The 15,070-nt window shown below is 42.1% G+C and overlaps 1 protein-coding gene across 9 annotated transcripts in view; it reads left to right on the forward strand.

Annotated features, from left to right (window-relative positions):
- PRLR (prolactin receptor) overlaps positions 1–15,070 on the forward strand; it is a 178,629-nt gene that overhangs the window by 114,905 nt on the left and 48,654 nt on the right. For 8 of the 9 annotated variants that reach the window (XM_072824927.1, XM_072824921.1, XM_072824920.1 and 5 more), the window contains one exon: positions 5,849–5,910. The exons of the other annotated variant lie outside the window; for it this stretch is intronic. In XM_072824927.1, coding sequence (XP_072681028.1) covers positions 5,868–5,910 — 43 coding nt within the window. In that variant the 5' untranslated portion in view covers positions 5,849–5,867. Of the gene's footprint in view, positions 1–5,848; positions 5,911–15,070 lie in introns of those variants that run through there. 9 annotated transcript variants of the gene reach the window in all.

Raw genomic sequence — 15,070 nt, forward strand, 5'->3', positions numbered from 1 at the left:
CAAAGTTTTGGAATTTCCCTTGGTTTCCAGAACTCCCAGGCATCCTGGCAGCTCTATCCCCAAACAAGGCCCTCTCCCTTGACCCAAACTGGTGTGTCTGCCTCTGCCTTACATATAGGTCAGGCATGCTCCGGTTTGTGGCATTTGTTATAAATATTGATTTTTTATATTTGGGGCTCAAAGGTAGACTTAGGCTCTTCACATTTCTGTGTTTTAGAGAAGAGAAAAAAAAGGTATTTTTCTTTATTTTGCTTTCCACCTTTTTTATTTAAATTCCAGTTAGTTGACATACAGTGTAATATTATTCCATGTGTATAATATAGTGACTCATCCATCACCTGGTGCTCATCACAAGTGCACTCCTTAATCCCCATCACCTTATTTCATCCATTCCCCCCACTCACCTCCCCTCTGGTGACCATCAGTGTGTTCTCTACAGTTAAGAGTCTGTTTCTTGGTCTTCCTCTCTCTTTTCTCACCCACTGTGTTCATTTGTTTTGCTTCTTAAATTCCACATATGAGTGAAATCATATGACATTTGTCTTTCTCTGACTGACTTACTTTGCTTCACGTAATACCCTCTAGCTGCATCAACATTGTTTGCAAATGGCAAAATTCATTCTTTTTTATGGCTGAATAATATCTATTGTATATATACATCACGTCTTCTTTTCCCATTCATCTGCCAACAATTGGGCTCTTTCCATAATTTGGCTATTGTTGATAATGCTGCTGTAAACATTGGGGTGCATGTATCCTCTCAAATTAGTATTTTTGTATTCTTTAGGTAAGTACCTAGAAATCCAATTAATTGCTGAATTATAAGGTAGTTCTATTTTTAACTTTATGCGGAATCTCCATACTGCTCTCCAGAGTGGCTGCACCAGTTTGCATTCCCACCAACAGTGCAAGAAGGTTCCTTTTTCTTCCACATCCTCGCCGACACCTGCTATTTCTTGTGTTGTTGATTTTAGCCATTCTGATAGATATAAGGTGATATCTCATTGTAGTTTTGATTTGCATTTCCGTGATGGTGAGTCATGATGAGCATCTTTTCATGGGTCTGTTGGTCATCTGTATATCTTCTTTGGAAAAATATCTATTCGTGTCTTCTGCCTATTTTTGTATTAACTGAACTAGCTCTTTCCACTCCCTTCCATCTGTTGCCTCTGGTCCCCCATTTTAATGGTGGTCAGATTCAACCTGCCCATGAACAATGACTCTTGAATGCTTTATTGGGTTATTGGGTTGCTTTCCCTTCAGGGGCTTCATACACATATCACACATGTATGTACATGTTACCATACATGATCTGCATCATTTGCCAGAATGCTTAAACCTTCCTTCCTAATCTCTGACCATTTATCAAGACTTAAGACTAAATTTGAAGTAATGTCAGTAAACAAGAAAGGCTTTGGTAAATTTGCCAATTGAGGATTATCCCTGAAGTTCTGGTGTGGACAAGATTTACTGATTATCTTGTTAATCTGTCTTCTGATGAATTAACATTTAATATCTTTTCATTTAATAGTACATCTACTCCTGCTATAATCCCAGCAAGAATGTAAGTTCCTTCAGAGCATGGACTTGATCTGTTTATATTCACAGCTCTATCTTTAGAACAAAAACAAATAGCAGGCAACCAACCAATGTTTGTTAAATAATGAACAGAGAATGGATGAATGAATGAATAAATGAATGAATGAATGAGAAGCAGAATGGAGTTGTGGTTGGGCCACAGCTTAGGCATCAAAAAGATTCCTGTTTTGGCAATGCCACATCCCAGCTTTGAGACCTCTCTGAATTTCTGTTTCTTCATCAATAAAATAGAGATGATAATGGTACCTCCCCCATAGGTTTGGGGGGGTCATTAAATAAGAGAATTCCTATTAAAGTTCTTAGAGCAATAGCTGGCATATTTTCAGAACTCAATAAATGTTGACTGCTACATCTATTCTTTTCAGTGAAAATCCTCAAATGTTAAGGCTTATTAGAGATAACTGAGTTAATTTAATATGACTAGTAGTGAAGACTGTACTAAAGACAAATTAGTTTCATTAATCTGTCAGCAAGATTTTGCTTACAGAGCCAAGTTGACAAAACATGAATCTGTCACACCTACCATGTTTAAAACACTATACTAGTGGATCCCTGGGTGGCGCAGCGGTTTGGCGCCTGCCTTTGGCCCAGGGCGCGATCCTGGAGACCCAGGATCGAGTCCCACGTCAGGCTCCTGGTGCATGGAGCCTGCTTCTCCCTCTGCCTCTCTCTCTTTCTCTCTGTATGACTATCATAAAAAAAAATTAAAAAAAAAACACTATACTAGGATTCAGGAGTGGGCAAGATGCAAGGATAAGAGTGACAGAGTCTCTTCCCTCTAGGGACACAAAATCTAGAAGGCCTACTATGTAGGTAGTACTATGCTAAGTATATATAAATGTGAGGCACTGTCACCTCCCCACATCATCTGACTGACTTTTTATGCTTTGCAGAAAATTACAACACTTTGCCTTTCTTTTAAACTCTCACAATGAGCAACCCACTCACTACCTCATGAAACATCTCATTCTACTTGAGAATTATAGTCACCATTAGAAAGGTTTGCCTTAAAATTAGCACAAATCTACTTTTCCATGATCTCTTTTTTTTTCCTTTTTTATTTAAACTAGCCAACATGTAGTAGTACATCGTTAGTTTCAGGTAATTCAATAATTCATCAGTTGCCTGTAAAATCTATGATTTCTATGTATTGATCCAACTTCTGCCTTCTGGACACACCCAGAAAAAAAATTTTTCCCTGTATATCAGAAGTCAGCTAAGTAAGACCTGCAGGCCAAATGCAGCTCCTCGTTTATTTTTGTAAATAAAGTTTGTTGGAACACAACCAAGCCTATTAATTTATCTGTTGTCTGCGGCTGCTTTTGCACAATAGCAGACTAGTTGCAACAGAGAACTTATGGCTTACAAGGTCAAAGATATTTATTATTTGGCCCTTAAAGGAAAAGTTTTGGCCTCTGCTCTATATGGCAGACTTTGAAACATTTACAGCTAATATGTCTCCACTTAAAGTGGGAAGCCCAGAACTGTGCCTAGAACTGTAGATGGGAGCTAATGGAGGCAGAATGAAGGTGCAATATCACCTCTCTTGTCCTGGACACCATACTTCTAATGATGTGGCCAGAGATTAGGTTGCTCTTTGATTGACACATAATACTAGAGTGTATAAAAGACTACATCTCAGAGATGATTTTCCCCCAGGAGCTTCTGTTAATCTCTGCCTCCCCACCCTGCATTGGTGCAGCTTAGTGTTAGAAACTATGTCTTTACATCTTTACATCTCTCCAGCACGTCCAGAGCAATCTGAAAACAATTCAGCATGTATTAAAGAGCTGCATTGGTCAGGGTCAGATAGGAAGATGATACACTCAAGCTAAGATTTTTAAGAGAATATAATAAAGAGACCATTGACATACCTGGGGGCAAGGTTGAGAGCTAACAACAGAATTTATCACCACCCTTTCTCCATAAAGGGAAATGGGGAGGGAGGGATTTTGTTGGGACCCAGTGAGAGCTGGAGCTATGGAAGAAGGCCTGCACCAATGGAGCTGTGGTAGTAGACACACAACCACTGCCAGCACCAAGCCACAAGCAAGGCAGGGAGGGAGGGATATATTACCCTGAGGTGCTCTACTCCCAACCTGTGCCTTCTGTGGGTGGAGCCCAAGCTGAAGCTGATGTTGAAGGGCAAGAGGAGTCACCCCTAGAAGGCAGAGAGCAGGACAGAGAGCAGGTGCAGAAGTTGGGACAGAGAATGACAGGGCTAAAGTATGTGCCAGGCGCTTAATAAATGCTGAGTGAATAAACAGATGGACAGATGAAGTGAGCCCAAGGCCTATTGTTCAGTAAATGTTTGTCAAACTGCAGAAATGAGTGGCGGGGGCATGATCTCATTTATGGCCTCTTGCCCCAGAGCCATCACTGCTCCAGCTTGGCATTCCAGACTCTCTACCCCCCAGTGGAGGCCTTGTCCTGGGCTCTACTCCCTTCGCACCTTTCCATAGCCTTGGCTGACCCCTTGGGGTTTCCTGCAAGAGCAAGAAAAGAGACTAGATTCTTCTGAACAGATCTAGGACATTATCAGAGACAGGGCTTTAAGTCCTGAAATTATTCGCAGAATCTAAAATGCATTCTAGAATGTTCAGCATCTTAAAAAATGAAAAAAAAATAGCATCACTGTACCACATGGAGAGAAATTGGTGGCTTTTGAAAAAGCTGCCTCAGACATTTGTGTTACAGGCTCTGGATTTACCAGACACCTCATTATCAAGTACCTTGGGACTGGCTGCTTCATGTTCAAACAGTCCTCAACACATCATAGGCTTTTATTGCAAAGATGTCTGGGCCTTCCATTCATTTTGCCAGTAGCAGTAATGTTGAGATATTGTGGGGGGGCGGGGGGGTGAAAGAGATCCTCAGTGGCCCGCTTGTCACTTTCTCCTCCATCAGTTGAGTCAGCACAGAGTATTCAGCACTTGATTTCTCGAGCACAGAATTCCTAAGGATTCTGAATTTTGAAAACATAGAACTTACTTAAAGGCATTGTTTGGTCTGCTACTCTAAACTAGATTGTTCTAGCACGGAATGTGCATGACAAAATTGGCCACTAAATTAGGAATTACTGTCCATATATCAAATTTTAAAAAGTAGACATATATGGGCCAATTTTGTATTCAAGTCCTGAAATCATCTTTGTTCTAACTCATAGCCATACTACTGACACTTGTCACCTTGTCCGTCACAGACTCAGGCCGGTCAGATCCCAGAGTTTAAAATGTCCCATACAAAATCCAGGGCCATATGTATTGGGAGGACCAAGATGGGAACCATGATTTCTGATGGGCACAGCCCAACTGACACAAGCCCGTACCCAGCAGCCCAGTGAACAAGCTTATCATCACCAAGTTATTCACACTTGGAAAACCATTCTTCTACCAAATTCTGCTCATGTGAACTCATGAGACAGCATCCAACTTGACCTTCAGGTGAGAGTGGCCCAATGCCCGAATTCAGTCATGGCTATGAAGGGATTTGTCAATAAGCTTCACTAAAGTCTGTTAGGACCAAATTTCATCAAATCTAATCCCAATTAGGATGACTGGCAAAATTTGAGTAAAATCTACAGATTAGATAGTAGTTAATCAAAGTTAATTTTCTGTATCAAAGTTAATTTTCTGATTTTAATCATTCCACCATGTTAAGGTAAAGGAATGCCTTTATTTTTAGGAAAACACACTGAAATATCTAGGGGTTAAGAGGCATCATGACTACAACTTATTCTCAAGTGATTCAGAAAAAATAACTGTGGAGAAGAAAGAATAATAAATTAAAGATGGTAAAATATTAACTATTAGGGTATCTGAGGGAAGGGTTTATGGGGTTAGGGCATCTGGATGGCTGAGCAGTTGAGCATCTGCTTCCATGCTCAGGGTGTGATCCCAGGGTCTCAGGATCGAGTCCCACGTCGGGCTCCCTGCATGGAGCCTGCTTCTCCCTCTGCCTGTGTCTCTGCCTCTCTCTGTGTGTCTCTCATGAATAAATAAAATATTTTTTTTTTAAAAAGAAGGGTTTATGGAATTTTCTTTTTTATGATTTTTGCAACTTGTCTTTAAGTTTGAAATTACCTCAATCAAGTTGCCAAAAAAACTAATTCCAAAAAACTGGGGCTATTGTATATGCCTATCCTCACTGAAGGACAGTGATTGCAGTCACACTGGTGCTGCAAAGTGAATCAGAAATGAACTCTCCTCTTTGTCATCCCTCAACTAAGATGAGTCATCTTCTCTTTCAGTTAAAGAACCCTTCTATTCATGGAGGTGAACACTAAGGAAGCTTTCCACATGAACCCCAAAGGTAAGGGGAACTTGATCACATGTCCCTCTGTCACATGCTCATCTGTCCTGTTGTCCACTTCAACCAGGCAAGAGCGGGGTCTCACCTATCTTGGCTCACAGAGAAGATCATTCCAAACTGCTCAGTGTCTGCATTGTCTCCTTCTGCTGTTCTCAAAGACCTTTTCAATCTCCCCAGCCTGTCCTGCTCAGGAAAACCTTCCGTTTTTCTAAAAGGAAATACCAAAACTATTAATAGTTGATGTTTCTTACTAGTGCAATTATGAGGGATTTTTATTTTCTTCTTATGTTTTTCTGTACTTGAGAGATTTTCAACAATGGCTGTGTTACTTTCAAAATCAGGAAGTGTTTGTTCTAGTTCCCCAAGAATCGCTACATAAATTCTTGCTGTAGCTTTCTGTGCACCTGCAGCCCTCTAATATCATGACTGCTCTTTGTGTCCTCCCTCCTAGCCCACAGACTTCATGGAAAGACTCCTATGTGGCAGGCTCTGGATCTTCTCTATCTACCATTGGCAAGGAAAATCATTTCCTGGCCCCAGGGCCCACTGAGTCCCGGGCACAATCTGCTGGCCAACAAACTAATGGTTGGCTCTCCTCACTTCCAGTATCCTATTGCCATTTTGGCATTGCCCTATTGTCATTTTGGTGTTGGAATTGGGTAGAAATACTTAACTTACATTTATCCCCTTCATCCCAACTCAAATACCAAGCCCCTATTCCATCTTCCTAGGATACCAGGCCCAGTTGACAAATCAGTCATATGAAGTATTAAGACTCCTCCTTACGGATGGAGAAACCAAATCGTATGGCTTGCCTCTGTATATACTACAGTATAATGGGATCTAGACCCACTGAGACCCACATGACTGTGTAACCCTGCACTCTGTCTTTCAGAAGAAGTTAAGGACTCTTGAAGATATGAACTGACTGGGTCATTGGTAGAAGAAAATTGTGGCCAATATTGTCCTAGGATTTCCTGCGGCCACCCAGGATATGTACTGGTCTTCCAAAATTGAAAAGATGATAGCCATTGGAGGATCATAGGGCACTTCAGCATTAAGAAACAAGCCTGAGCTTTCCCTGTGGCCCAGAGGTCCTCAGCTTGAGCCCTGTTGACATTCTGGGCCAGATAATTCTTTGTCACTGAGGCTGTTCTGCTCATCCCTGAGATCTTAGCAGCATCCCTAATCTCTACCCACTAATGCCAGTACGACAGCACCTCACCCTGCTTATAACAATCAGCAATGTCCCCGGACCTTGCCTCAGGTCCCAGGAAAGCAAAATTTCCCTCTAGTAGTGATAATAAAATAATGTTTCCAGACATTCCCAAACATCCCCTGGGTTGGGGTGGAAGCACAATCATCCCCATGGACAACCACCGCTCTAAGTTACTTCAGCCCAGCAAGAACTTCTGGTTTTCATGCAAATGGACTGAAATGTATCATATTCAGAGTAAAGTTAGCAAGGACTTGCAGAAGGACTGCCATAAGTTGTCAAAATGCTCTGGCACAACAGGCCCCTGTGGTATAATATACTCCACCCAGGTGTATTTGGTAACATTGCATCTGGTGAATCATCCTAGCCAGACAACCAGCACCTCTGGGTTTCTGGCCCTTGATGCCAAGTGCCTCAGAGCATTTGTTTGAATGGAATGCCAAGAAGAGCAGGGTAGCACTGAACACTGTGGGCATTCCTTCCATTCGTGAGGACAAAGAGGTCCAGAAAAGCACTGTAGTCAGGCTGTGTAGTCTGAACTGTGTTGCAAAAACACCAAGGGGATATTTGGCTGCTGTTTTTTTTTTTTTTTTTAATCTTCTGGACCACATTGTACTAAGGATTTGGGACTTGGTCTCTAATTACTTCATAAAGTTTGATATTTTTAAGTAAATAGGCACCCATTCTTGTCAGTGGTTTGACTGGAACTTTTTTTTCCATTCCTCGGAGAGTGCAGAGCAGGTGAGGTTGTAGGAGCAGATCTACCTATGCTAACAGTTGGTGATCCAAGGCCCTCAGAGTAAATTCCAAAGTGCTGGGATTGGTATCTGCTCTTCCTGCCTCTTTTTCCTGTGGTTGATACTCTTCCATGCACCCACCTTCCATCATCCTCCACCCTTTACTCAACCTAGTGTTTGGTTTGAAAGGCTGCCTCTGATGCCCATGAGTATCTGTGAAAACAAGGGCAAGAATTCAAGAACACTTACATGGTCATCCAAAAGAAACAAATGCAGCTCAGTTTCAGGGTGAAAAGAACAACCAGAAAGCAATGTTCATAAAGGAATTGGGGGGAGAAGGGAGAAAAATCTCCCTAAAAGAGAAAATCAAAATTAAGCCTAGAATCACAATTCCTGACCAAGACGCCACCAAAAATGCCACAGTCCATTTTGTGACCTTTAACCTGGTGTCTGGTCTCTTTGACATAACTGTTAACCCTTCAGTCTTGTCTCAATGAGATTTCTCTAACAATCTCTCCCTGGCACCTCCTCCCGAGGGTGGCACAGAGTACCACCCTGACTGGCATGCCAGGTTCTTTTCTAAGAGCTTGGCATCTCTGGGCCCTGCCCATTCCAACTCTCCCACCTCCAGGCTTTTCCCAAGCTCTCATCTGCAAAACTCTGACTTTAACTTTTTCCAGATTGCAAGAAGCCAAGAGAAGCTTAGAAGCAGCCCAGAGCATGCTTCTGGGGGTAGGGGGAGGGGGACATCCACAGAGTTTGCTTTGAAGTGGGTCTAAAGCTCTATGCCTATAATGTTTTCACCCGCCATATTTGCCTGCTGGAGTCCTTCAGATTCCTATTATCTGAGCCTCTGCTTTGACTGAAGTATGGCATAGCTCAAAATCTATGCACTGACCTAGAGGGGTAAGACCTTAATTTACGGATAAGAATCTGTTCATCAGATTAGCTTATTGGTACTTCTTTGAGATGAGGGACTTGGAATTCGGACACAGGACAAGTTCATTTGATTGCTGCAGAGAGATGGAAATGATGGAGGTCTCGAACTCCAGACTCGCACTGTCCAATACACTAACCATTAGCCCCATGTGGCAATTTACATGTAAATTCACTGAAAATAAATAACTTTTAAAATCCAGTTCCTCAGTCACACTGGCCACATTTCAAATGTTCACATGTGGCTGGTGGCTACCATACTGGACAGAGCAGATGGAGAACATTTTCATCTTCATAGAAAGTTCCATTAGGCAGCACTCCTCTAGCCTGAAGGGGAATTCTGGAGAGGGGATTCTGGAGAGGAAGCCTAAAATCACCAGTGATGTAGGGAGGGATAGAGAAGAGTAGAAGGAACAAAACTCCAAAGGGAAAGTGAAAGGGGACCAAAGGTAAACTTTGTATGCTTTGCCAAGGGCCCAACCCTGACCAAACATGTATCCACTCCATCACAAAGCTCTCTCTGTTGACACCTGCAAATAAAGGAGTGGCTGGGGTCAGCTTTGGGCCCCATTCCCTCCATTGTATGGCCCCTAAGTTCTGTGGGCTCCTTTTGAAGCAAAAGACTCTATCCCAAATCCTGAGCTGAGAGGGCTCAGCACATCACTCACACACAGAAGTCACTTGGCTCCTAGCCAGAGGGAAATCACCACCCCAGTAGCATAAAGCATCCCATCAGTATCCAAGAATCCACTTAGAGCTGGGGCTTCAAAATAAAAGGCATACAGAGGGAAAGGAGTAACTTCTCCTTCTGGAATTGGACCTCTATAGAGTCTGGGGGACACTGTGCATCCAAGCAGCAATTGTCCTCCCTTACTGATCATGGCGGTTCACGTCTACATAGCATTTGCCATCATATGGGACACTTCACATATTAATCCAGCTCAGTTCATCCTCACAATAATTGGCTGAGGAAAGCAGGCCAGATGACCCTCTCAACACTTTCTATTAGAAGAAATTCATACTCAGAGAAAGAGATGTGCCGCAGTTGATCAATTAGTAAATGGCAGAACCAGTTCTGGAAACTACCCTCCCACACTGTCTGTGCCTGGTGTCACCTCTCTCAGGTGATGAGGGTTATTTTGTATCTGTCTAAAACCCCCACAAGTATCAGCCCCAAAGGGTGTGACCTTGCCTCGGATAATGACTCCAGTTTATATCCAACCCCAAGCCAACAACAGAGCCCTGAGCAGCCTCATGGACTCTTCATTACCAGTGACCCTTGCAAGCTCCCAAGCAAGAGGGCAAAGTGGACTCATGGCTAGAACAAGGACACTGATGTGACTTTTCTTAGAAGACCTCTTTACACAACTGCTGATATTCAGAAAATGGCAAAAGGGAGTGGTGTTCATGGCAGCCTCTGCACCAGACTTCATGAATCTCTTTTCCTGTGCATAAGACACAGGCAAATCCTATTTTCCCGGTTCCCAAAATTCTAAGTCTGCAGTGGGAAACATGCCAGTGGCTTTTGCTTGCTAGAAAAAGATCCAGGAAACTGGATCAGATTAGTCCATTTATTGGACTTTCAGTAGTTTGGGCCAGATATTTATGACTTATTCTCAGATTTGAAAGAATTTCTCACTGTAGGGGAGCCATTTCCATACATGGCTAAATGGCAGATCATATTCTATATTTTTCTTTGACATAGTATGTACATAAATGAACAGACATGCAGAGTAATTATTGGACTTTTGCTTCTGGTGAGCTCTTGTAGTAAATTAGCCATAGTCCAGAGAACTAGAAAGCAAACTCAAAAAGATAACGAAATAGATACAGCAACAGTGAGGATAGTGACAAAATCAAATGATTACTTCAAATGTGCCCAATAAAGCAATACCCTCTACCAACAACACATTACTTTATTGCTTCCCTTTACAGCAACATCCAGATACTTCTCAATGTCCACCTAGCTCTACCTCTAAGCCACAGAGCTGAAAACTTACCCCTATCATCACTACTGCTGAATTGTCCATGCAGACTTTGGTGAAATCCACCCCCAAGACCAGATGTCGGTTAAAAGTGGATTAAAGTGAGCATGTAACCTTCACTGAGAATTTCTGAGAAAACCCATCCCAGGTGTCACAATACCCCCACAAACCCAGAATCTTACCATTGCAGGAAGCTTTTCCTCCTTGCTCTTTTTACTTGGGAGGAAAATCTTTTCCAGTAGGTCCCATAAGACTTCTGCTCTGGCTCTGTGGCCAGAACTGAGTAGGAAAACCACTCCTAAACTAAGATAAATGGGAAATGAGATTACAAGATTCTCTTAGACCAATGATACCTCCTCATCCTCTGGGACTAGACAGCTGCTAGCTGACAAAACCGAGCTCTGTGAACAGAAGCAAAGGGGAAAACACAACCAGCAGTATCTGCCATGCCCAGTGATACCCAGGGCTGGGGACAGGAAAGAGGGGCTTTCTTCTCCTCCTTCTCCACCAGTTCACGTCTGCCCGCCATTGGCTCATGTGGCACCTACAGAACTCCCTCGTAATACTTGTATCATTGACATTGAGTGTTTTACTGGCTTCTCTCTTCACTACCAGACTGTTAGTACTAAGGCAGTTGTGTTAGCACAACCCTGTCTTCTCAGGGCTCTGCCCATGCCTGCTGCAGTATAGACACTCAATGGATATTTGTGGAAAGATGGGTTGATGAGTGGTTGGGTGGATGGATATATGGATGGGTGAATGTTCCAGCCTCTAAGCTACGGAAGCTTTGCCTTTTTCCACAAATGCATTAAAAAGGGCTGAATCTTGGTTTTCCTTCCTCCTCCCCATTCTCACTTACTGAAACTGCACTGGGAGCATTTATTGTTCCACCACCAGACTCAGCCTAACTCAAGCACCTTGGCCATTATGTCTTTGATTGGACAAGTAGCTTTTTGTACAGAAAGGGCTTCTTCTGAGGGAAGCTGAATAAAGGAGAAAGAAGAGGAAAGAGTGAATATAAGCCAGTAAGAGAGACAAGTAATTATCTTGCATAAGTAGCTCACATGTTTTGAAGGAAGAAGCAAGTTTGAAAGAACATATTGTACATGACTGAGAAAAGGTGATTAAATCGGTAGAGACAGGATGTGCTTGTACAAGATGGAGCAAAGTGAGGGAAGAGAGGGGGACTTTGGGATTGGTAGTGGTTTCAAGATGTGAAAGAAATGTTCTGATTTCCGGCCAACAGGCAACGAGATGGGCCTTTACCCTTGAGTCCATTGGCTACCCCACCTCCCCATCACCCTTTGAACTTCCAGCTACTTCTGCTTTCTATACCAAGGATGAACAGAAGCTAAGGGGCTAGGGTAAAGCAAGTGGCCAGCTTCTGAGCGAGAACCCCCACTGAACTTCTTAAACTCCTCTTGCGTAAGATGACCCCACCCTTCTCTGAGGCTCTGACAAGAGTTTTTCCATGAAATTGCCTTTCACCCACTTGTCAGAAGCTTAATGGCAAATAATGGCTCGTTACCCCTGAGTATTTTAAAGAACTCTCAGGTGGATGCAGTAATGGAATTCAGAGAAGTAGAGGAAATTCTTAAAAACAAGGGAGCAGGCTGTAGGACATCAAGAACTATTACAATCACCCTTTACTGCCTGGGAGGGTGAGGGGGAGCCAGGGGGAGGGTGTATGCTCAGCCGCACACACTGGTTAACATGGAAGTTGGCTGTCAACAGCTGCTGGAAATTTTGACACAACACAGATAAGCAGTTTCTGTATTCCCAAAATGGGGACCTTTTCCGTGTATTTATACCATGAAAGGGCATGTTTTTACTAGCAGACTCTTTTTGTGGTGTTAAAATTTTTATTGGGACTTTTCCCCCTTGACTACTAAAGTGATAATTTTTTATTTAAGTATTTTAGTAACATTTTCTTTTATAACCAAGTAATCATTTTTTTTAATTTTAGAGTCATCCTCCTAGAGCTAGCTATTGCTGATTATATTGGTGTATATATATTTCTAGCCTTTCTTCTGTGCACATAAAATATAGAGAGATACAGATACTGGAATTGAGGTCAAAGACATTTACTTTTCATTCGCAGTCTTTTTCCTTTACACAGGTTTTTATATCATTAAATTTTTTATTACATTCCTTTAAAGAATAGATAATATTTGATTGTATGATTATACCATGATCTAGTTAAAAAATCCTCTACTGGTTGATATTTAGATTTCTTTCAATGTTCTCTTTTTATAAATAGTACTGGGGGGATTTTTTTTTTTTTTTTGGTATGGTATTGTTTTTGCTCATCTCTATTCACTTGGAACAAATTCCTAGATGTCTGTTTTTCAATTTGAAGTGTATCTACACTCATAAGGCTTTCAATATATATTACCAAAGAGACTGTACCAATTTACACTCAGAAGACAAAGTGCCAATCCCACTTCTACCCTTGAGCAGCCTGAAGTGTTTGCAAAATCAGTGATACAATCCTGAAATCTCACATTGGTGAGAAAAGAATAAAATAAAATATTTTACATGAAAATACTTTGAAAATCAAAACTCCCATGAAAACATACGTTGCTATTATTATCAATTTTTAAACCACCCAAGATGGAAGAGGTATTACCTCTCTCAACCACACATCCCAATAATTAACAGCACTTTAAAGAATAAAATCCTTCTCAACTTCCCTCTAACTATAACTTACACTCAATAAATTCCATTTATTCGAAACCATTTGTTGAGCACCTTTTATGCATTGAGCTTTGCATTAAGTATGAGGAATATAGAAGAAAAAAATTAACACAGTTCGTGACATCAATGAGCTTCTAACCTTGGTAGATAGAGGGAGAGAGAAAGATAAATCAGGATTTATTATTATGGCCTGGGTACGTCCCCCATTTTGAGGAGATCCAAGGAAGTCCCTGCCTGGAGGAAGGAAAGATGAAACTGAGCATAAGGCCGCGGGCGAGCTTTTGGTTAGGTGGCCATGCGACAATCCTCATTGCTTCTGAAACAGTATGAAGAAATCGCATTGAACTAGCAGCTATATTCCTATATGGAGAGGGAGCTGTTTCTGGGGGTGAAGACTTTAATAAGCCACATGCTGGGAAGGCAAAGACCCTCATGGGTCTTAGAGGAACCACTGGACAGGTATAATTTCTCTAAAAACCAGCCTGGCATTTTTAGTCGGTGAGATAGGACAGCAGAAATTGAGAGTAGAATTGCTTGGGAGTATAGAGAGGACTTTAGGGAGGTATGGAAGGAAGATGAAAGGGGTAAGATGCAGCACTGACAGAGAGAGGAACTTTGGAGAGGAAGACGGAGATGCCTAATAAGGAATTTTGACAAGTGACTGTTGCGAAGTGTGCTACCTTTCTACCTACAAAATCCTTGCTCTTGTGACTACATGAAGTGATGTAGGGCTGCGTGTGGCCTCCAGATGGGTGAGAGTGAGAACGGAGGCTGCCTGTTGGAGGCTGCCGCACCTGGTTTACTCATCTTCCATTCAGTAGGCATGTAAGTGCTCCTGTGTGCTCAGAAGACTTCTGTTAAGCAGGAAACCCCTCTTCCGGACTGCGTAGGATATTAAAGTGAACGTTATCTGCTGTTCCTCTCATACTGACTCAATGTGCCCACTTGGGCTCCAAGCATCTGACACATGCACAGAGCTTTAGAGAAAAGGCTGGGATTATAATGGGGCCTTTTAGGCAATCAAGGACATTCAGAAACGAATTTCAGAAAATCCTGGCATGTATCAGCCCCTCTGCTTAGGCGAACCCATGGAAAGCATCCCGAGCCATTTATATTTTGTCTTGTAAATAAACTGGCAATTAACAGCACTTTGAGTATCAGCAAAGCAGCAAATCTCCCTTTGAAATCATATTGTTCTTGTGGTAATATTAAAAATAATTTCAGTCTCTAAAGCTGAGTTGAAAAGCATGAGAATGCAACAATAGGATGACTGCCAGGTCAAGGATGAAAATCATTATGGATAGTCTTTCAAAGAGAGTGTTTACAAAGCTAGGGAGAAATTGACTAAGCTTTTGAATATTGACTTCCTAATCTTTTTTTTTCCTTTGGTGGTCTCAGGGTTGTCTGGAAAACACACTATATGTTGTGCAAAGAGGTGATGTTATTATTGTAAGGCAATGAGCCAGCAATGACTTACTGGGTCCTGCCCAGCCACAGTCATGGTGGCCAAGTGTGCAGACATTTGCACAGGCCAGTTACTGCACTGTGAGCAAACACATTGGTACAGGAGGCCCAGCAACCAACGAAGA

This window comes from Canis lupus, chromosome 4 (genome assembly GCF_048164855.1).
Source record: "Canis lupus baileyi chromosome 4, mCanLup2.hap1, whole genome shotgun sequence".
NCBI classification, from domain to species: Eukaryota; Metazoa; Chordata; class Mammalia; order Carnivora; family Canidae; genus Canis; species Canis lupus.